This window comes from Galeopterus variegatus, unplaced genomic scaffold (genome assembly GCF_000696425.1).
Source record: "Galeopterus variegatus unplaced genomic scaffold, G_variegatus-3.0.2 Scaffold0, whole genome shotgun sequence".
NCBI lineage: Eukaryota > Metazoa > Chordata > Mammalia > Dermoptera > Cynocephalidae > Galeopterus > Galeopterus variegatus.
In genome coordinates, this window is record NW_007726111.1 from 1,809,404 (window position 1) to 1,834,104 (window position 24,701).

Here is a 24,701-nt window from a genome sequence, read left to right on the forward strand (position 1 = left end):
GCTCAGCCAGTGAGCGGGAACTGGTCTGTATGTGGGATCCGAACCCTCGGCGGGAGCGCCACCGCGCTCCCAAGCGGCGCACTGGAGCAGTGCACCACCGGGCCGGCCCCCATAAACACATATTTAACATATATATTATTTTCTGATTGTCTTACTGACAATCTTTTGTAAGGAAATATTGTAAAGACAAAACTCATTTGATAATTAACCTTCAGGCAAAATATGAATAGTTGAATAGGCATGTGTCTTATACATGAAACTTATAGAAAGAGTCAATGTTATGTCTGGGTATGTCTTTTCAGCTAGTAAATGTCATACATGGCGGTGACGTATTATGCATTGAGTTTTTGTATAAGTTAAGGAATTTTGCTTAATTTATTTCCAGATTACTACTGGACTAGGAACATTATGAGTAGTTAATCACGTGGCCACTGAGGAACTAAAAGTGGAGATAAAATGTTTTGTACCTAGAAATAAAATACTTCCTACTTAAATTTCTAAATACAGTTATACAAAAATCTTCAGAATATTTTTACTTAAAAATGCAAAAAATTTGTGACCTACAGATTTTTACATCTTTTTATATGGTTATAGAGTATTACCAAAATTGTTTGTAATTAATGATGTGATAATGATAATGACCCACATTGTCCAAAATGAACTTTCTTGGAAATTTATTGTTATTCTTTTTACTCATTGTCCAAAATTTGATCAATTTTGCTTTTCTCGTTTCTACTTTTTCTTTTGCCTAGCCTCTGCCTTTTCCTCCAATGATACACCTTTAATCTCTTAATAAACAAAATTTGAATTTACATATTTAAAGAAATATAAATTTTTTGGTGTAACTAGTTTTTTCCCCCTTTTTCTTTTAATTTTTTCTTGACATTATAACTTCCCCTGCTTGCTGAATTTGTTGGCATTCTAATTTTGGTTCTAGAGCTACATAAAAAAATACTGGACACACATATGAGATTACCAATTCAGCATTTACAATTCTGTTGGAAAAATACTCTTGTGTGACTTAATATTTATCAAATTCCTTATGTTCCAAATTAAACTCATTGGACAATCCTGTTACACCCACTTGATCCTATTTATTTCTTCTAATAGTTTTAATTTCTTTCTGCCTCTAGATTTAATTACTAACGGTATAGGTAGGTAACCACATTCTGCCTGATTGGTCTTAATATGGCAGTTCTTACTCTTTTACAGAAACCTTCACTGGATCCCAAATTCTTCTGCAAAGCATCTAAATTTCTTTATTTGGCAATAAGTGCTATAAAAGAGATAATCTCAATTTGCCTCTTCAGCCTTACCTGCCATATTTTCTTACAGCCAAACAACAAATTTATTGTTTAAATCTCCATCTATATTCAGTTAAATATAATGTTTTTAATCATTGCCATCTTGCATGTATGCATTATGTGATTTTGTTAAGCCCCACCTTTTAACTTAATATTAAACTTCAATCTGAATAAAATAATATAGTCTGATGTTATTATCTTTATATTTTGATTTCCACAAATATAAATAATTTTTTGCAATACTTCTATTATGTCAAATAGTGACAAATCTTTTTGATGAAACAGATTCATTTTATTTACATTCGTAATCTCTTAATGTACCTATTTTAAGGTCAAATATTCTTGGAAAATGGCTAGAAATAGTATCTCCCTCTTCTGCATTGCAACACAATTATGTCTCTCTCTGTTTCTTTGTTTATTTTACTCCATAATATATTTGTATTTACCCATGCTTTATTTCTTCTATTTGAATGTAAGTTCCTTGATGGAATAAGCCTTGCACAGACACTTCTCAAATTATATATGTACTTGATAGGTATAAACAGAAAAGATACATACAGGATAGATAAATGAATAAACTATGTTGCCATTATTTGACATAGTAGAAACATCAGTTTCTAAATTAATTTTTGGGACAATTAGTCAAAGTATAAAGTCAAAAGAATTAGGCTTGGCTTTCTTGTTTATTTACAATGAAAATCAGGCAGGCACCCAAGGGACTGAGAATAGCAACATCATGTTAAAAATAACTTTAAAATAGCAATGACTAAAAATGTTAAGTTTAACCAAATTTGGATGGGATTTAAGCAAAACATTAATTTGAAATAGCCAATGAGGCTCTCAGGCTAAGATCCTTTATCTCTTCCACTACTGCCTTCCATTTGCATTGCAGACCTCAGTAGTGTGGTGGTTATCACTGTTTTATAAGTTTATCAAGCATTACTTTAAGTTGGGAAAATGAAGTATTTTATGTGACATAATAGGTTGAATAGGTTATGCCTTTTATCCTTTTCCTAAATTTTAAATGGTAATAAAATAATGAGTATGCTTTCTTGAAATAATTACTATGCTTTATTTTCTTAACACATTTTCCTTTTAACAAGAGTTGTGTAACATTGTGTTATCAATATCATGTGAGTAGCAAGAGATGACAACTTTGTAAGAATAATTTGTTCCAAAAACTCCAATAAAATAATCACAGTATTGTATTGACAAAAACTTCTGATGGAATTAAGCCTGTATTCCTGGTATATTAAAAAGTTCTAAAGTTTAACTTTTTTACATTAAGACATGGCCTACAAAAATGCTTAATACACACACACCTGCATTTGTTTTTTTAGAATTCATGTGACAAAACAGCACAGCTATTTGTATCTGTTTTTGTTTTCTAAAAGTTAAGCTTGGAATGAAAATGTCTTAAATGTGGTTTTTAAAACCACAGCACAGATTAAGTTTGATTTTCTGCAGGTGTTATGAAAGTGCCTCCTCCAGGGACTATTCAACAGAAGAGCTGGAACTTTTCATATTTGACATAAGGGATCAAATCAGTTTCTTTCCTATGACTTTTATAAAAAGTTATTATATAAAGAGGCCACAATTCACATCAGATTTGCTTAGACATTAAATTAAGAAGATAATTGATACTGGGCAAAAAATTCCTGATGTTTTATAGGCAGCATTTTATGGAAGCTAAAAAATTGACTTTTGTCTTTACTCTTTTAGATCTGAAAATAAGAATTATAATGGCATACAGATTACAAAACAGTCACAGATATTAAGCAACATTTTGAATGTCTCTAAAGAAATTGGAAGCTGAAGCAGGAAATGAAACTTAGACCTCTGATAGGATTTTAGAACAATGAGTGATTTTTGTCTCTAAATAATTTAAGCTGAGTATCTGGAAAGAGTGAGCCAATATGAAAAGCAATTTGAAATTGAACTTCTCAGAAGACAGTGCAATTTATGAATGCAGTATTATTTGTCTGACTCTTTAACCCTGTGCCTTTCAGAATGGATACACATAAAATGGTGTTAATTAGAAACTACATGCACAGCCTTTATTTCTTACATTAGAATAGATATAATGTAAGAAAAAGTACCACATATATCAATTAATGAGGAATTCTGCAATATTATTGGTCTAACATAATCTGTCTCTGTGTCGTTTGTCATGTGTTTTTATCAGAAAATGGTTTTCAGTCTTTACTTTGAAAAGAGTTAGCCTGATTATCAAGATGGCATATCATCCTTCCGCCACTCCCAGGTCTGTCCTAAAGTAGTTTTGGTGTTGTTCTTAGGAATTTGTATGTGTAAGGACCACCACAGTTGATTTAGTGCAGGTGGCCATGGCTTACACATTGAAGAACAGAGATATAAGGACATGATTTAGTCAGCAAATCGGAACATTCTGGGGAAAAGATGTCAAACAATTTGAGCATTTTAGTGCTTCTTGCTCAATTGCATGAGAAAATGTGGTGAATTATTAAGAATGAAATTATTTTCTTAATTCAAAAGCAGGTAGAGAATTATGTACAAGTGATTCTTGAAAACTCTACCTGTACTTGTAAAGCTCAATTGTGGTAGGCGTAACTATATTTGGCTGAGGCCAAGAGACAGAAGAAAATGGACCAAATTCTAAAAAAACTTAAGGTTAATTGGTTGTTAAAAAGATGAGATGTAATAGTGTCTGAGTAAATTTATGACGATCACCAAGCTTAGAAATAACTTTATTTGGAAAAAAATGAAGATTTCTCCCCTCTTTCCCCCCCTGCAAAAAGGGATATTTCCCTGGATCCACCTTTAATGCAATTTTTTTTCTTTCTATTTTTCCCCCCTCATTTATCAGTGAAGATAGTAAATTACTCTAGATATTCCACAAATTTTTAGATTTCAAATAGTGTTGTTATAATCTTTTGTAAAGATCACTATTTCATTGAATTAGAAAACAGTGATCCATCTTTTCCATATACTGTACCAAAAAAAAAAAAAACCAACTAACTACAAATTGCCAAAGTTTTTCTTTGTTAAATGCATCAAAGTAGATATATTATAATATAGTTAATCTGTTCATTTTTATTTTCAGATTCAAGAATGGCTTTGTTTAAACTGCCAAACCCAGAGAGCAGTGTCAGGACAGCTTGGTGACGTGGGCAAAACACTACCTACGCCATCGGGACCCAAAGCATCCCCTGTGCCTATACCTACAGAACCCCCATCTCAGAAAACAGCAATGCCTGCCCAGGTAAAAGTGAAAAAGAAGGAAGAAGAAGTAAAAACAGAAGCCGAAAAAGTCATTCCAGAAAAAGTAATAGAAAGACTTCCAGTTGAAAAAATTCCGCATAAGGCAACCACAGATCAAAAACAAGAAGATAGTAAACTAGTAAAAGACAAAGCTTCAGACATTCAAGAAAAAAAACCACCCCCTGAAGAAAAAAAGCCACTCGCAGAAGAAAAGCAACTAACTCCTGAAGAAAAAAAGCCATCTCCTAAAGAGCCACCCTTGGAAGAAAGAAAGCCAGCCTTGGAAGACAGAAAGCCAACACTTGAAGACAAAAAGTTATTCCCAGAAGCAAAAATAACAGCCCTAGAGGAGGAAAAGAAACATGACTTACTTAAAACTGGAATACAAATTGCTGAGGAAAAGCCCAAAGGCAGAGAGGCTCCAAAGGCAATACAAGATGAAAAACAACCACAGACCGAGAGGGAAGATTTACCATCTACCATGCCTCAGAGTTTGCCTAAGGAAGTTGATAAGACAGCCAAAAAAATAAAAGACCAGCCACAGGCAGCATGCATAGCAAAACCTGATCGGGTGGAATCTGGGAAAGAAAAAGCAGTAAGTTATATTTTCCTAACTTTGCACAGCCTCATGTATGTAATTTATTAATTCTCACCTAAGTTCACAAATTGCTCAATGGTAATTATATAAATGAAGATCATCAAGCAATGAATGGCATTTTCAGAGAAATGTAACAATTATTTACTGAAATGAAGAACTTTGGCCTTTTGACAGCTTAATCAAATATATATAAACCATAGATATAAAATACATATTTTTGTTTCTTATTTTCAAATAATTTATCAAACTCATATAGAATGATAAAGATGTTTTCTGCTGTTTTAAGTTATTCCTTTTTTCTCCACTACGGACATAAAAATCAGTATTTCCCTTTAATATAAAATAATGTGTTTTCAGGTAAGTTTCTGTTCACTTAGCCATTTGGTTATGCAAGAGTCAACAAGTTTCTTCTCACTTGAAAGTCTTTCAAGGTGTGGTCAGCCATAAAATGATTTTCAACTAAAAAAAGAAAGATTTGAATGAAATTCAGAACAAAAATCATTTAAAAAATTCACGACATAGTTTATTTTAGTATGTAGGATAATTGTAATGATGTATTCTGTTAGGAGTTTCATTCAATGTGTTTAATATTAAAGGGTTATTTATAATACAAGCATAATCTGGAATAATATATGTATTCTTTTTCCTTAGCAGAAACTTTTAAGAGTACCCCATTTTAACCAATATTTGCACAAGCAATTATGTCTTTTTTAGGGAAACTGATTTTTCAGAGCTACAAGAGATGTTATTTGAATATCTAATTGAATAATTTTAATTCACAGATGACAGCATGACTTACAAGGAAATTAAAATGATGTATTAGTATTAAAATTTAGTATTAAAACTCCAACTAGAAACTATAGTTTGTTCCTACTCTGATTCAGTTATTTTTTGTTTACAGTTTCAACATGTAGTTACTAACCTATCTCTGGTGTATGATGCATCACACACTAACTCAATAAATCCTGATATTACTTTATTATGTTAATGTCAGAATCAAAGAAAGCAGATGCCTATACATTGTCCATTGTAAAGACTGGAGGTAGCCACCACCACCACCACCACCATCACCAACACCCATTGCTCCTCTCGCTAACCATTTTGCAGAACTAGATGTACAAAGCTGTTCCCCCTGTGTGAAATTGTCCAAAGTTTTCATAACCCTCTACTTTCTTCTGTTTTTGTCTTTCTGATCACACGCTGTGAGTTCTGCTTTGACTACATGATTTCTTTTTGCCAGTCTTCAGACAATAAAGTTTTTCTTGTTTTTTTATTTGTTCTTTTGTTTCTTCATTTGTTTTGAGTTCTGTTTTCTTTCCTCCTAGGGGAGCCACATGAACAATTTCTAAATCCATTTAGGCACCTTCTGCCCCTCTTTTTAGTGTCAGACCTGCATTTTCAAGTATTCACTAGGTAGTTCCACTACAAAGCCTTATTGTAAACTCAAACTCCATTTGCCTGAATCTTATCCACTTCTCTATAGAAGTTTCTGCTTCTGATTTTCTGTTTCTAATAATGGCACCATCATTCCCTCACTCCTGTCTCCTAGTTACTAATTTTCTAAGTGATCTAAGCTTTCCTCTTACCTATCCTTTGCTCTCCACATCCAAGTTATCACACTCCTGTCCATTAGCTTCCATTCCTAAGAACGCTACCCTGCTTAGAGCTTTCACGACCTTTTGTCAATGATTTAAGTAACTTAATTACTGGTCACTGTGCCTTTTCTTTCTCTCTTCTCTTTTATATATATATATAAATTTCTCTTTTATATAAATTATAAATTTCACATATATAATTTTCAGATAAATGTTTTCCAGGATTTGTATAATTTAACTCCATGACTCAGATATTTCTAATGATTTCCTATTGCATTTTAAATATAATCAAAACAAGGCTTTAAATTTTTCTTTTATTGTACAACCTCAATGTGTACATTTATTTTTTGTTAATTGAATGTAGGCACTATTTTAGTAATATATTATTTATATTATAAAACATGCACAAAGGATAAAAAATAAAAATCAATGAAATAAACTAAAATTACTGTTTTTATTATATTAAAAATTAATACAGACATATTTGACCACATTAAAAAATGATTAATAATAATATTTTAAAGAAAGCATTGATTGACTGTGCTTTAGTACTTTTTTGATTTTGGTCTCGAATTTTATGATAGAGTTATTTGAAATTTAGCTTCAAGAAGTTAAGCTTATTTTGACATTTAGTTTTAATGAATATTCATAGCAGAAAAGAGGTAATTCACAAGGCTATGCCAGAAATAGAAGTGGACCAAAGGTTGTACTCATGAAATCTTGCTGCCTGTTTCTGAAGTATGGCATTAGAAACCAATTATGAAGCAAAATTGTGGCCATTCCACAAATAAGTGTTAATTTCCTTAATACTGATTATTTTTTCATCTTAACTATCAGAAAATATAGTGCTTTTAAAATATTTTCTAACAAATGGCTTTAAATCCTACAGGAGTTCTTCATCTGGAGGTTTTAAAACAGATTAAAATATTCTGTTTTAAAGGTTGTTAAATGAGCATATATGACAGTTTTTAAAAGTGATATATGTCATTTTATGTAGCATAATTATGATTTCCAAATATCTATCTTCAAAGCGCTGTATCCACATCATAATTTTCACAAAGAGACAGTGTTTTGTTTTGTTTTTTGGCTAAATATCTAATAGGTAGCACATTTCTGGTAACTAGTGTTTACTTTTTTTCTAAGTACCCAATAAGTAGTATATTATAATAACACTGTCATCGCCAAAAAGTTGAATAACTTTGGAATTCTTCTATTTTTGTTAAATAAAAATAATTAAATCTTCACATTCTGCTGCTTTTTAACTAATTTTTCATGAGATAATCAGTAAAGTTCTGTGTTTAAAATAATTTCATTGTTATTCCCCATCTCAGTACAAAATATTAATAATATTCTTCAAAATATAAAGTTCTCATTAGTGTACAAGGTACTACATCAGTAACATCCTGAGGCACTTGTCCAGTTCTGGCTTACTTGCAATAAATGCAGTAAATGAGTTTTACAGGTACCACTATCTCTGTGTCCTGACCCTTAAAAAAATAATAATTCTAATCAGAGAAACCACTCTTTAATATCTAATATACAGTTTTTCCATTAAAAATATATATACCTTTATAAAACAGTTCACTCAGTGTTGAGGTTATGTTCTCATTGATACATGTTTCCATGAGGGATCACAATAGTAATTCTTTGAGTATTTTACTATTAAAACAGATATAGAGACTATTATGAACTAAGCACATCAGAAATATTCATACTTTAATTCTATTATTACCAAACTTTTTGCTACTTAATTTGTTCTAATAATTTTTCCTGAAACCTTCTGCAATTATTTCTTTGCTCCTTCCAACACTATTGCTGGTAAAAGAATACAACCTGATTGTCACCATCTTGTTTTCCACATGTTACTTTAGCAATTTTTCCATGGCAGAAAAAAAAAGTTTCCCTAAATTATGTGTAATTTTTTTGTCTTTTACTATTAAATAAGAAAATTCAAAGAAGTTTCCAAATGTTTATTATTCAATGTAGTGAAAATTTGTAATGCACTGAAAACTTATCTGCCAAAAATTATACAGGTTTGTGATGTTGTCATAATACCACTGGCTGTAACACCAAGGTACATGATGTGTTCAGGGTAATCTTTGATACTAGCAATAATAGATGCAGATTATGTTTTCAAATAATTTTCCTGGTAATGTTAAACATTTTTGTCTAACTTTATGTCAGATCTGATTTAATTTGATGATCATTATTTTTACCTTATGAAAACTGATGAAAAACTGTAACAATATGAAAAGTGTCAGCTTTCTTTTTAATATATACATGTGTTTCTTACCTTATTGGTTGTATCTTAAACACATTACTTTTTCTCAGGAGTCTTTTGCTACCACTTACCCGTTATAGGAAAGTTGGTTTAGTTGAAACTAGGTAATGTAACCATAAACCTGCCTAACTGAACATTAAGCTTCAATATAAAGGTGAGCAAATGAGTTGATTGCCTCACTGTAACTTCTTGTAGTATAACTCCCAGTTTTCTCCCAGGATTCCTCACAGACCATGTGACCAACTGATATAAGAAGTAAGAAAATAGTGATGTTACCTATTTATTAAATATTAGTAAAATTTAATTTATTTTCTACTTTGGATTGAAAAATACAATTAAAATCCTAATATTCCCTTCTTGTAGTCCATTGGATCATCTAGCATAGTCACTGGGGGATCTGCACCGCACAGCAGAGACTCTTGTCTAAGAGGCTTAGTTGGCTCACTCAGCCTTCTGGAATCTGGCTTCAATACAAATTTCAAGCAACTCTAACATTCCCCACAAGTGAGAAATCAAAAACCAGCCGCATATGCCTTTGTGTTGTGCTGGATAATAGCTTGTGCTTTCTCTCTTCCGATCCTCTTCTCTGTTTTTCTGTGTGCATGCATGCTGCACCTTCACATTCACCTGTCTGAAAATCCCATCTGGACCTCCAATTGCCAGCAATTCTTCCATGAATCTACTCTTCTTTTCCCTAGTGGCAGTCAGTGCTGCTGCCAAACTCCCAGTATTGATTAGTTTTAAAATGAGTTTTTATTTGGGATCGAAATAATACTCTTAATTTATCTCATTTTATTCTGAGCACTGTATTAAGTCCTTCCTCTGTCATTTAATCTGCAAAACTATTGATAAGGTCAACATTATGGAACTTGTTTTAAAAATGGGGAAAACTAACTTCCCTGCCCAAGATCACATAGCGGGAATGAAACAGAACTAGGGTTATACTTCAGTTCTGATTTTGAAGGCTGTGTTCTTAACCACTGTGCAAAATGCCTTTTTCCTATTATACTTACAGAATACTACCTTTTCATTATTATAATTATTTGTCTCTCTTAGCAACTCCCACTGCAATTCCAAACAGTTTGTAAATTTTTCATTTTGTTTATATATTTGTATTATTTTATTTAGTCATTTATTTGTCACTTGTGTCATTCATATTATTATAGTGTTGTTTATATTGCTTTGTTGCCACATCATTTTGTCTCTTCACTCATTTTTGTCTTTCAAAAATGCTTCTTGAAAAGAATTAAATTAATCTTGAAGTATAATAATTTGAAAAGTATGCCCTTTTTATTGTTTTAGTTTAATATTTTAAAAAGTCACATAGGTACAGAAGTTACTCTTTTTATTTGTATACATAAACACAGTACTGCTTAAGTCCATATTTGATATACAAGAATTACACTGAAACATTATCGCTTTCCTTATAGAAACGAAACTTTGAGCATCCTTTAGCATGTACTTTTATTTCTGGTTAAAATTATCTAAGGGTTATTATTTAAGTTATGTATACCCATTGTACCATAAGGACCATGTAATCAGATAGGATAGGTTTTCTGTAATGACAAGAACTCCCATATTAGGACATGTAGACATCCTATCTTTAGGTATCAGATCTTTTACTCCAAGCCCAGTGAATTTTACAAACTTAATCGTGTTTGAAGTGTTTCATAAACCCAAACTAGCAATCCATGTTGATGTAAATTTTGTTAACATAATTAAACATCATTCATTTCTGGTTTAATTTTAGTCCATCAAAAATAAATGGCTTTGGGAAAATTAAACAAAAACTTAATTTTACATCCTTTCCTTCCACAGTTTTATATATAACCTGGAATTCAGTTCTTAACCCCCCAAATATCCAAAAAACTTACATTTGCCTTCAATGTGGAAGGCTAAAAGCTACAGCATTTGTGAAAAGGGCAGAACCAGGTCTGGCAGTGCAGATATGTTTTGTCATAATCCCCACTGCTAGTGAAGGCCTCAAGATACGCCACCAAAGGAAGAGTTTCGAATGGGGCTCAGTTCCTCACTGGCTCTCTCTGACTGGTCTGCAATTCAATAAGTGGCAGTGGATACTGGACTATCTATGCTCACTCTATGTTCTTAGTTAATAAGTATTAAAAAAAAAAAGGAAATCTTAGCCTTTCGAGATTGTGAGTAATTTTTTAATAGAAAGAGACTAGAAAGGATCAAGTAGCCTTAATTCCATACATGGGGAATGTGCAAAACATAATAAAAATAAGTCAGTGTAATACAGCCTAGTGCTAAATGCAGAAAAAATACATAGACAATGTTTTCCTCAGAGGAAATGAAAAATAACATTTCTGTTTCTAAAAAGGTATGCTTAAATTATGGTTGTTCTCATTTGCTTCTATCAAAGATGACAAATAAAATTCTCATGCAAAAGATAGATACTTAGAATTTTATTCTTATGTAAGAATTTCAGAGGTTGTTCTAAATTGTATTACATATAAAAAGTAAAATGGACAATATGTAATGCCAATCACTGATTATCTATTCAAATGAGAAAAATGATGAATAATTTTTAAATTAATGATATTTATACATATGTATATGTTACATATATATTATATGTGTGTATGTAATTTAGAAAGAACCATTTTTATCCATTTGTTCCCTTACATCTTAGTATGCTACTAAATAGCTTAATATTATTTTTTAAAATAAGTACACCATCACACATCTTTAAAGCAACTGAGAAAAATATTCCCAGTTTATCAATTTTGGGGATTTAGAAACTTGAAAGAAAATGAGCCCAATTATGCCACTTTCACATGAATCCTTTGATTGTATTCCTACAGATGCATGGTACTTCAGACACCCATTTGAAGATTGAACAATTAAAAAACAAGACCCAACTTACACACTGTGTTTTACATTCTTCTCTGTTTTATCTACTTTTTCTTATTTGATCAAATTATTCCCTTTTTAATAAATGTTCTTAACAAAGCAGTGTTGAGTCCATATAGACCAGTTAGCTTGCATGAGTACAAATTGCACACTGGGTTCTAACCCAGATCTCTCACAAAAGCAAGTGGATAGCACAGAAAGGATTGTGGTGGATGGACAGTGGATAAGTGCTTCAATATGCTGATCTCTGTGTATTAAGAAAAACTTAGAAAAAAAAATTAGCAGCAGCAAACAAAAGAGATGAATGTGTAGGTGCCTTACATTAAAGAGGCAAAGGACCTATCATCTCTTTGTAACAAGCTAATGGTGTAATGAGAAAACAGGACATTTTCCTCTGTTAGGGGAGTTTACACCTAAGCTAGTTATATGAAGAAAATTGGCATTATGAATTCTTTTCGATATATCATGGTAAAATAAGTACATGTCCTGTTCCTTCTGAACAATTCAGCCAAATGCCTTTTGGTCAGCTAACTTATTTCCTCTCCAAACATTTTCTTAGTCCCACAAGCCTGTAGAGCAAGCACTTTGCAGACGTGGGACCACATAATGGAAAAAAGGAAGAGTCATTTAGTGGAAAAAAAATCATCCAGCATCACCACCATATGTAAATAATGACTTAATCCTGTGAGGAGTGTGGAGGAAAGAGACCAGGAAGTGAGAGGCTGGAGGGATAGATAAGTAGGTAGAACATCGTGCTGAGGAAAGTGTGGACACATGGAGAACAGCCACAGTAAGGGGCGTTGTAGGGTAGGTATTTTGATATTTATGTGTGTTAGTCTTCTGCCTCATGTCTCTTAATTTCCTTTGTTACATTATGTATGAGGGTTCTTCAAAAAGTTGTGGGAAAATAGAATTAAAAGACAATGCAAGTCTTTCCATAAACTTTTTGAAGTACATTTGTATCCCTTGTCATAATCTGATTTTTGTAAAATGTCAGTAGAACCTCCAGAAACTATTGCATAAAACTGTAATTTCTCTTTTATTGTACTTAGTGAATTGTTACATATATTGTTTACTGTGATTTAGTGAAGGGGAGATGGGACTAAGGTAAGGAAAGGTAGACAAGGAAGGACAAAGAAAGCATATTGGACTCAAAGAAATGTGCTCTGCCATTGTCGGGGATGTGGTGAGATAAAAATGTCCCTCCACTGTGATGATCCAGAAAGCTTTTATTAGAAAGCTGCTTCACCTTTGTTTGCCTCATCAATGTAAGCTCGTAAGAGAAAGAGACCAAAGTAAGATGTGTGTTCATCAGCTCTGCTACTGTAGTCTCACAACTGCGGATAAGTAATCCCTTCCTGAAGAGACATCCGAAATGGACCAGAAAGGTTAATTATTGGTAAACCAAAAAGTAAGCATTGCTTTTTTCCCTAAACTTGTTAAGAATATATCAGACTATCTTTTGAATTGAGTAATGTCATAAATTCAGCAAATGTGCTCAGGATATATCGTTAACTATACATAATAAAAATATATACTGAGATGAAATCAAATGTAAAAGGAGTATTAAGCCAACAACTTTTATGTCTGATAACTCTGTAACTAGAAAAAGGAGAAGGGGAAGGAAAAGGGGAAAAAGAAGGGGAAGGAAAAGCAAAGGGAGGGAGGGAAGAAGGAAGGAAGGAAGGAAGGAAGGAAGGAAGGAAGGAAGGAAGGAGAAAGAAAGGTTTGATGCATGTTTATTGTTTGTTGTGCAACCTCACTTCTGTTCATTTGAGCTATAGTTCAGTAAGAAGAGCCCGCACACACACCTGCTGAAAATATATAGTTCAAGGTACAGACTTAGCAGAATCAAGATGCTTCACAGCTTATGCAAAAAGCCCTTATGCAAAAGTCTCTGTTTGACTTTTTAATTTAAATCCTCTCCTATTCTTGAAACAAAATTGTTGTCAAGGCATCCTCATAGCACAAGGCAGGCAGCAAGGTCGAGGCTGTGTTGTGCCTACTAGTGTCCCATGTCCCAGGAAAACCCTTGCTACCACTTCCAAAAGTTAGTTATTGTACTGGTTGAAGGCGACTACCTTTGAAGATAAAACACCAATTGATTTCAAAATCAGAAGACATTTATAAATGATATTTATGAAACACCTTTGAGGTGGGATACTGACAATAAATGTGATTAACAACTCTACAAAAATAACAACTGGATATTTCTCTTTTGCTGAACTGATGAGTCAGAGCAATTATTGAAAAAGTTTTTGAAATCTTACAATTTTTAAACATTCATTCCAAATGATATAGAGTAATGTCATTAACAATGGTACCAAGTATATATAGTGTTTTACAGCTTTCAAGGTGTAATTAAAAAGCAGTGCCTTGTTTGAATCTCTCAACAATAACAAAAAAATCCGTCGCAGTGAGTAGTGCATTTATTATTATGATGTGTTACTTGCTTATTTTTGTTAAGTACATTTTCCAACATCTCATCCAACTTGTAGCCAGACACAAAGCCCATACTCTGATTCTTTTCTTGTTCTTTGCCAGGCTTCATCATCCAAAAATATTAATCATATTAATAGAAAAATCATCATTAAAATGTTTCTTCCAAATTTGAACTTTATCTCAAAGAAAATGTACTGAGAAAGATAATCATATTTTTGAAGGAAAATGGTATTGAAATGTAAAATGTAGAGTATGAATGAAAATATCAAATGTCATTGAGAATTGACTTTTAAATTAAACTTAGTTTAAATGAAAACTAATCTTTACTGATGTGTGTCAACTATACTCATTTTTGTTCTCATTCAAACTTTTTTTTTGATACTGGCACGTAGTTGAAAAAATTCTCATAATGACTTCGCAGTTCTTAATAGTTATTTGGGAGTAATGGAGAGGCCATGTTTTTAGTTTAACCATGTTAAGTTTTCCTGTATCTTTTCCTCCCTGCTAGGAAAAGGAAGATGACAAATCAGACATCTCAACTTCTCAGCAGCCTAAAAGCCCACAAGGTCTGAGTGACACAGGATATTCTTCTGATGGAATATCAAGTTCACTAGGTGAAATTCCAAGTCTTATTCCGAGTGACGAAAAGGATTTGCTCAAGGGACTCAAAAAGGACTCTTTTTCACAAGAAAGCAGCCCTTCCAGCCCCTCAGATTTGGCTAAGTTAGAAAGCACAGTCCTATCCATTTTGGAAGCTCAGGCAAGTACACTAGATGAAAAGTCAGAAAAGAAGACACAACCCGATGAGGTCTCTCCTGAGCAGCCTAATGACCAACTGAAAACTCAGTTTTTATCTGAAATACTGGAAATTACTATTTCAGAAGAGGAGCTAAAGGAAAGTCAAGAAGAAAAGAAAGACACCTTTAAAAAAGATAGCCAACAAGGCATTCCTCCCAGTAAAGACCAAAAAGTAAAGTTGGAGTTTGTTGATAACATAACTACAAAAAGAGAGCCCTATGATTCAGTTGAAGACAGTAGTGAAAGTGAAAACTCACCTGTTCCACAAAGAAAACGGAGAACAAGTGTTGGTTCATCAAGCAGTGATGAGTATAAACAGGAAGATAGTCAAGGGTCAGGGGAAGAGGAGGACTTCATTCGAAAACAAATCATAGAAATGAGTGCTGATGAAGATGCTTCTGGTTCTGAAGATGATGAATTTATTAGGAAACAGCTCAAAGAGATTAGTGGCAGTAGCAGGAGCCACAAGAAGGAAGAAACAAAAGGGAAAGGGAAAGTAACAGCAGGGAAACACAGGCGACTGACTCGAAAAAGTAGTGCAAGCTTTGATGATGATGCAGGGAGACGTCATTCATGGCATGATGAAGATGACGAAACGTTTGATGAAAGCCCTGAATGCAAATACCGAGAAACTAAAAGTCAGGAAAGTGAGGAACTTGTAGTTGCTGGAGGAGGGGGGCTACGGAGATTTAAAACAATTGAACTCAACAGCACAATAGCAGATAAATATTCTGCTGAGTCATCACAGAAAAAAACAGCTTTGTATTTTGATGAAGAACCAGAATTAGAAATGGAAAGCCTGACAGACTCACCAGAGGATAGGTCAAGAGGAGAAGGATCTTCTAGTCTTCATGCTTCCAGTTTCACTCCTGGTACATCCCCTACATCAGTGTCATCACTTGATGAGGACAGTGACAGTAGCCCAAGTCACAAAAAAGGAGAAAGCAAACAGCAACGCAAAGCTCGGCACAGATCACATGGCCCTCTTTTACCTACTATTGAAGATTCTTCAGAGGAAGAAGAATTGAGAGAGGAAGAAGAGTTATTAAAGGAGCAAGAAAAGCAGCGAGAATTAGAACAGCAACAAAGAAAGGGCTCTAGTAAAAAATCAAAGAAAGACAAAGATGAACTTCGAGCTCAGAGAAGGAGGGAAAGACCAAAAACGCCACCTAGTAATCTCTCTCCCATTGAAGATGCATCTCCAACAGAAGAATTACGTCAGGCTGCAGAAATGGAGGAGCTCCATAGATCTTCTTGTTCCGAATATTCACCTAGCATAGAATCAGACCCAGAAGGTTTTGAAATAAGCCCAGAGAAAATAATAGAAGTACAAAAAGTTTACAAATTGCCCACAGCTGTGTCTTTATACTCACCAACAGATGAGCAATCTATTATGCAGAAAGAAGGTAGTCAAAAGGCGTTAAAAAGTGCTGAGGAGATGTATGAAGAAATGGTGCACAAAACTCACAAATATAAAGCTTTTCCAGCTGCAAGTGAACGAGATGAAGTTTTTGAAAAAGAGCCTTTGTATGGTGGGATGTTAATAGAGGATTATATTTATGAATCTTTAGTAGAGGACACATACAATGGATCAGTAGATGGCAGTCTGCTAGCAAGGCAAGAAGAAGAAAATGGATTTATGCAGCAGAGGGGAAGAGAGCAAAAAACAAGACTTCCAGAGCAGATTTATGAAGATCCTATGCAGAAAATTACAGACCTCCAGAAAGAGTTTTATAAGTTAGAAAGCGTACATTCTGTTGTGCCTCAAGAAGACATTGTTTCAAGCTCTTATATAATCCCAGAAAGCCACGAGATAGTGGATCTGGGTACTATGGCAACTTCTACCAGTGAAGAAAAAAAATTACTAGATGCTGATGCTGCCTATGAAGAACTCATGAGAAAGCAACAGATGCAATTGACACCTGGATCCAGCCCAACCCAGCCTGCCATTGGCGATGATGTGTCAGAGTCCACCACGGACTTTGACAGGATGCCTGATGCATCTTTGACATCAAGTGTTCTCTCAGGAGCGTCTCTTACAGATTCGACCAGCAGTGCAACACTCTCTATCCCAGATGTTAAAATAACACAACATTTTTCAACAGAAGAGATTGAGGATGAATACGTAACTGATTATACTAGAGAAATTCAAGAGATCATTGCTCATGAATCAATGATTTTGACCTATTCTGAGCCTTCAGAAAGTGCTACGTCTGTCCCACCTTCGGATACACCTTCTCTCACATCATCTGTTTCTTCAGTTTGCACCACAGATAGCTCCTCACCCATTACTACCCTGGATAGCATAACCACAGTTTTTACAGAGCCAGTGGATATAATAACTAAATTTGAAGATTCTGAGGAAATTTCTTCATCAACTTATTTTCCAGGCAGCATTATAGACTATCCAGAAGAAATAAGTGTATCTTTAGATCAGCCTACCACACCAGATGGTAGAACTAGTGTTGATCACGTTATGATTTCCTTATCTGATATGACACCTTCTATCATAGAATCTGTAGGAACTAAACCTGAGGGGCCAATTGTGGACACTATTTCAACTGACTTATCTTTATCTGAAAAAGATTCAATGAAGAAAGCCAAGGACACTGGGAACAAGCTTATTCTGGAAGTTTTGGAAGCCTATAGAGATAAAAGGAAAGAGTTTGAGGCTGAACTAACAAAAACTAGCTTACTGGAAACTGTTCTTGATCAACCACCTTCTTCTGAAATAGCCCTTCCAATGAAGGAGCAGTTTTCAACTACATACTTTATATCTGGAGAGGTCTTTGGTCAGGAAAAACCTGCACCTCATTTACCACCTGGCCGTCCTTCTGCGTCCGCTCTTCCAACTAAAACTCGTCCATTCTTCCGAAGTTCTTCTCTGGATGTATCAGCCCAACCTCCTCCTCCCCCACCTCCTCCTCCTCCTCCTCCACCACCGCCCCCTCCCCCTCCTCCACCCCCACTGCCCCCACCAACTTCACCTAAACCAACTATTCATCCTAAAAAAAAGTTAGCAGTTACATCTCCAGTGACTCTAACAACTACAGCTGCACCTCTGGTTGATTCTGTTACTACTGTGGAGACCACAGCCATTCCAAGGAGTAATGGGTCACCTGTAACAAAAGTATGTACCACCACACCTCCTCCTGTTCCTCCTAAGCCATCTTCAATTCCATCTGGACTTGTATTTACACATAGGCCTGAGCCAAGCAAACCTCCAATTGCCCCTAAACCAGCAGTTCCTCAGCTTCCAATAACTACACAAAAATCAGATATACACCCCAAACCAACAGGTCTATCTTTAACCTCAAGTATGACCTTAAATTTAGTGACTTCAGCAGATTATAAATCGCCTTCCCCTACTTCCCCACTTTCTCCACACTCCAACAAGTCCTCACCGAGATTTTCCAAATCCCTCATGGAAACTTACGTGGTTATTACATTGCCATCTGAACCTGGGACTCCAACAGATTCTTCAGCTAGCCAAGCAATTACCAGTTGGCCCCTGGGATCACCCCCCAAAGATTTAATTTCCATTGAACCAGTGTTTTCTGTAATTCCTCCTATGAAAGCTACAGAAATTCCACATTCTTCAGAGCAGACCCTGTACATCTCCGGAGTTTTGGAGTCATTTTCTGCTGCACCTGTCACAGCACTGTCTTCATTTCAAGCAGCTCCAACTTCAGTTCCACAGTTTCTCACAACTGAAGTTTCCAAGGCTGAGGTTTCCACAGCCAGAAGTACAGTCTCCAGTGTTGATCTCAGCAGTGTCTCTATTTCAATTCCCCCAGAGCCTCTTGCTCTTGATCACCTGCATTTAGAGAAGCATCAATATAAGGAAAATGGAAAGTTGCAGCTTGTTGGTGATGTCATTGATTTGCGTACAGTACCAAAAGTAGAAGTTAAAGCAACTGAAAAATGTATGGATCTTTCTGCTTCTACAATGGATGTGAAAAAGCAGACCACAACAAATGAAGTTTATGGGAGACAAGTTAGTGCTGTCCAACCCTCTATTATAAACCTCAGTGCAACTTCATCAGTGGTTACTCCTATATCCCTAGTCACTGAGATCATGAGTGTTGTCACATGCACAGCTACTGCAAGTTACACTACAAGTACAGAAAGCGTAGTGGGTATAGAACATGCACCAACAGCACCACTCCAGCTTACTACATCAAAACATGCTGAGCCCCCTTACAGGATGCCAAATGGCCAGGCCTTTCCTACAGTTAGGGAGGAAGCACCCATAAACTTATCTCTAGGTACATCAGCACATGCGATGACATTGGCTGCTACAAAACCTGTCACTATGCCTCCCGTAGGTGTCACAAATGGATGGACTGACAGTGCTACATCCCAGGGGATCCCTGATGGGGAAGTGGTGGATCTCAGTACAACAAAGTCTCATAGAACCGTCGTAACAATGGATGAATCTACTTCAAGTGTGGTGACCAAAATAATAGAGGATGACGAAAAACCTGTTGATTTGACTGCAGGAAGAAGAGCTGTGTGCTGTGATATGGTTTATAAGTTACCATTTGGAAGGAGCTGCACAGCACAGCAGCCTGCAACTACTCTTCCTGAGGATCGTTTTGGCTATAGGGATGACCACTACCAGTATGATCGATCAGGGCCATATGGTTATAGAGGGATTGGGGGAATGAAACCTTCCATGTCTGACACTAATTTAGCAGAAGCTGGACATTTTTTTTATAAAAGTAAGAATGCTTTTGATTATGCTGGTGGAACTGATGCAGCAGTAGACCTAACTTCAGGGAGAATTACAACAGGTCAGTATGATATGGCAACAGACCTTTCCTTGAAATATCATTATGGTGTACCTCATCTCATTTCAGGATGACAATGTGGTCGCTTTCCAATTTTGTTACTTTTCCTCTTTCTTTGGATGTTCTGGCAACATATTTTGGAGTACATGTGCGCTTTTATTTCTTCATTTTTTAAAATTTGTTCTGCTCAAAGTCACCTGCATGTGCCTGCATGTTCAACATTGCTTTTGTTCCGCATCTGATTAGGTTAACCTGTGGATTTGCATGCAGTCCTAGTCATTATGCTCATCAAGATGAGAGGGCTTTCAAACCAAAAAAGCATCACTCATTCTGGGAACTGGACTATAACTCTACCCTGTATTTCAGGTGAGGTAATGGATTATTCAAGCAAGACTACAGGGCCATATCCAGAAACACGACAAGTCATTTCAGGAGCTGGGATTAGTACCCCACAGTATTCCACAGCAAGAATGACTCCACCTCCAGGATCCCAGTATGGTGTGGGAAGTGTTTTGAGATCTTCTAATGGTGTTGTGTATTCTTCAGTAGCGACCCCAATACCCTCCACATTTGCTATCACCACACAACCTGGCTCCATTTTCAGCACCACTGTGAGGGATTTGTCTGGTATTCATACAACTGATGCAGTATCTGCCCTGCACCAGAACCAGCCAATGCCTAGATCATATTTCATAACAACAGGTGCATCTGAAACGGACATTTCAGTAACTGGTATTGATATCAATGCCAGTTTGCAAACTATTACTATGGAAACTTTTACTGCTGATACTATAGACTCTGTTCCCACTTTAACCACAGCATCTGAAGTATATTCTGAAGTGGTGGGAGATGAAAGCACTCTTTTAATTGTCCCTGATGAAGGTAAACAACAACAGCAGTTAGACTTGGAGCGTGAGCTCTTAGAACTGGAGAAAATTAAGCAACAGCGCTTCGCTGAGGAATTGGAGTGGGAACGTCAGGAAATTCAAAGGTTCCGAGAACAAGAAAAGATCATGGTTCAGAAAAAGCTGGAGGAACTACAGTCTATGAAGCAGCACCTTCTCTATCAGCAAGAAGAAGAGCGGCAAGCCCAGTTTATGATGAGGCAGGAGACATTAGCTCAGCAACAGCTCCAGCTTGAGCAGATCCAACAGCTGCAACAGCAGCTTCACCAGCAATTAGAGGAGCAGAAGATTCGCCAGATCTATCAGTATAACTATGACCCTTCTGGAACTGCTTCTCCACAAACCACTACCGAGCAGGCAATTTTGGAAGGTCAGTATGCTGCCCCAGAAGGCAGTCAGTTTTGGGCTACTGAAGATGCAACCACCACAGCTTCAGCTGTGGTGGCAATTGAAATACCACAAAGCCAAGGATGGTACACAGTTCAGTCTGATGGTGTTACTCAGTACATTGCGCCACCTGGCATTCTGAGCACTGTTTCCGAAATACCTCTAACAGATGTTGTTGTAAAAGAGGAAAAACAACCCAGAAAAAGAAGTTCTGGAGCTAAGGTCCGTGGACAATATGATGAGATAGGGGAAAATGTGGCAGACGATCCCCGGTGTTTTAAAAAGATAGTGGACAGCGGTGTACAGACTGACGACGAAGACAGTGCAGATCGGAGTTATGCCAGTAGGAGAAGGAGAACGAAAAAGAGTGTTGATACAAGTGTCCAAACTGATGATGAAGACCAGGACGAATGGGAGATGCCCACGAGGTCAAGGAGAAAAGCTCGTGTAGGGAAATATGGTGACAGCACGACAGAAGCTGACAAGACCAAACCCCTTTCCAAAGTCTCCAGCATAGCAGTGCAGACGGTAGCAGAGATATCTGTGCAAACTGAACCAGTTGGAACCATAAGGACACCTTCGATACGGGCACGAGTGGATGCCAAGGTAGAAATCATTAAACACATTTCAGCACCTGAAAAGACTTACAAAGGGGGCAGTTTAGGATGTCAAACAGAAGCAGATGCAGACACACAAAGTCCTCAGTATCTGACTGCCACATCTCCACCCAAAGACAAGAAACGCCCAACACCTTTAGAGATTGGTTATTCATCTCACCTCCGGGCAGATTCCACACTGCAACTGGCTCCTTCCCCACCCAAATCTCCAAAAGTTCTTTATTCACCCATCTCACCACTTTCACCAGGCAAAGCCTTAGAATCAGCCTTTGTACCTTATGAAAAACCCCTCCCCGATGATATAAGTCCACAGAAAGTACTGCATCCAGATATGGCTAAAGTTCCCCCAGCAAGTCCTAAGACAGCCAAGATGATGCAGCGTTCTATGTCTGACCCCAAGCCTCTGAGTCCAACAGCAGACGAAAGTTCCAGGGCTCCTTTTCAGTATACTGAGGGCTACACGGTAAGAGTGATTCTTTTCAGGTAGCAGATAATGGGCGAGTTAATGTTAATCACATGTTTTCAGATGTTAGGAGGCAGTAAAGTACCTGGTACCTTAGAAACCAAATATTAAGTTTCAGTGAAGAATATGGCATTAGAAATCTGCAGGGGAAAAACAAAAATAGAAAAGCATTCATTTAAAAATACCAAAGAAAGAAAACATAATGTGAGGCAAAATGAAAAAGTTTATTATTTTATGACAATGAGATTGAAAGTTTTGTTCTAACATCAAAATCTACCAAATGTCAGTTGTAGACTGTGATTTCAGTGAATACAATTAATATTCATTTTCAAATATGATGGAATAAATATTGAATATAAATAGATAAGGCAAAGGATGACCATAGATTTAGACCATGAATACTGGAATTCTTTAGCTGGAAGATCCTTAAAGATCATCTGGTCGGTCTCCTCTTCCTCCAGCCAGAATATTTTTATAAAAAGGATTAGCACATTTACTAGTCAAAAGACAGCAGCTCTGGGGTAGGCAGATGAAAGTATGACATAATCATAGTTTAGTCATGTTTATTTTGTTTCTGGCAATGTTCTTAATGTAATCTCAAGTAAGCCTTAGTCCTAGTGATTATAAAAGCAAAATGAATTTTTATATTTCTTTGAATAATGGAGATTAATTATTTTAAAATATATAGATATGCTTCACGGGGAAAATAACATACAGATATGTTAGACACATCTGTGAATATCTGTATAACTGAGAAAAAGAAATGTCAATAATCAGCTATAAAAGCAGGTATATCCTACTTAGGATAACCTAATATATAACTGTTAGAAGATGGTTGATAAATATAATTGGTCAATATAGAGCAAGATTTCATTCAAATTAAAAGTTCACCTAATACACTGGTTTCTGAATGCTAGGTCTTTGAACCTGTGAAGCTTCTAAGTAGGGTTTTCTGATATATTGCTGTATTTCCACTGGCCTGTAGATATTAAACATTGGCTGTGGGCTGAAAAATATGTCATTATATATGATTATAAGTCCATTTGTAGGTATATAGACATACCAACAATCAAATTAACAAATTAAATTTGTTTCTAAGTTTTCTAGTTTTCTAGTGGCATTTTGTTATTATGTTCTTTCTCAAACAGTATAACTTAGAAGTGAAACTGTCTTCATGTGAGGGACTGTGGTCATAAGTATAGAGTAAAGAAACCCCTGGAACGTTACGATTTTATCTAGTTTATACAGAGTTATTTTATGCATAGCTTTGTTTCTAGATTGCATATATTGTGAAAAGTGATTTTTAACTTAGTTATAATGTGTAGGTATTTATTTTTTGCAGCTGTGGCTTGTAAATTTACTTAAAGCATTATATGGAAAACTTTGAAATATGTTTTTGACAGTGTTGTTAAAGTAATATTCAAGGCTTCTGTCATTAGAAAGAATAGGCTTCTCCAGTGTATTGATCATTTACTTAATATATATTTCTGTACTCTTAATTCAAATGAATTCAGTTAAAGAAGAGATTTAAGTTATCAATATTTTTTCCTCACAATATTCACTTTGGGTTTGGAAATGTGAAAAGAAAGATAAAATGGGTTGTATAGGTTATATTACTGATTGTATCAGTAATATTGATGAACTGTCTAATCATAAAAGAAATTGAATAGAGTTACCAAATAATACTGTGAGTCTGAAAAATTCTAGATTTATTGAGTCTTGGAGTACAATTCTTTCAACTGATCAAACTTAATGTGCACTTTAATGTAGAATAATTGTACACAATCTCAAAGGCATAGTGTTATTGCATGCACAAGGTAGAACATATATAGGCAGTGATTTTAACACTTTAGATACTGTGAGTCTAATATGTAAATTTTATAATTTGTTTCTATGCAAACATCAACATGTTTTGAGTCTATTTTGAAGTAAATAGAATTTATTTCTTAGTTATAAATGTGGGTTATGAAGTATTAGCTCTACTAAAAAGAATAATCTTCTAACTGATATTCATAGTGATGTGAATTTAATTTAAGAAGCCTAGCTCAGTAATTTACAGATTGTTAATTTTCACAGATTGTTAATTTTCACAGATCAATAAAATGGAAAAGAATTTAAACCATTCAGTAGGCATTGAAACAACATAGTAACACATATAATACAATGTGAAAGATAAGTTTTGTACTGTATAAGATTTTGAGTCAACATTTTTCTCTTACTGAAAGTGTTAGGAAAGTTTTCAAAGAGGAGGTTCTGAGACATGAAGGTTGAGATCTCTGTTGGAGAAAAATGATGGTCATTTTAAATAGAGGGAATGAAATATGCAAAGATTCAGTTTAATAAGCAGATATAAAGCAAAGAGGAAAAGAAAAGGTTTGGTGTAAATGCAACTGGAGAGGTGTTT

The 24,701-nt window shown here is 35.3% G+C and overlaps 1 protein-coding gene across 3 annotated transcripts in view; it reads left to right on the forward strand.

The window, feature by feature from the left end:
- Positions 1-24,701, forward strand: part of PCLO (piccolo presynaptic cytomatrix protein) — a 421,017-nt gene that overhangs the window by 173,490 nt on the left and 222,826 nt on the right. For all 3 annotated transcript variants that reach the window (XM_008589167.1, XM_008563007.1, XM_008566033.1), the window contains exons 4-6: positions 4,387-5,139; positions 14,843-19,928; positions 20,292-22,297. In XM_008589167.1, the coding sequence (XP_008587389.1) occupies positions 4,387-5,139; positions 14,843-19,928; positions 20,292-22,297 (7,845 nt within the window). The remainder of the gene's footprint in view (positions 1-4,386; positions 5,140-14,842; positions 19,929-20,291; positions 22,298-24,701) is intronic.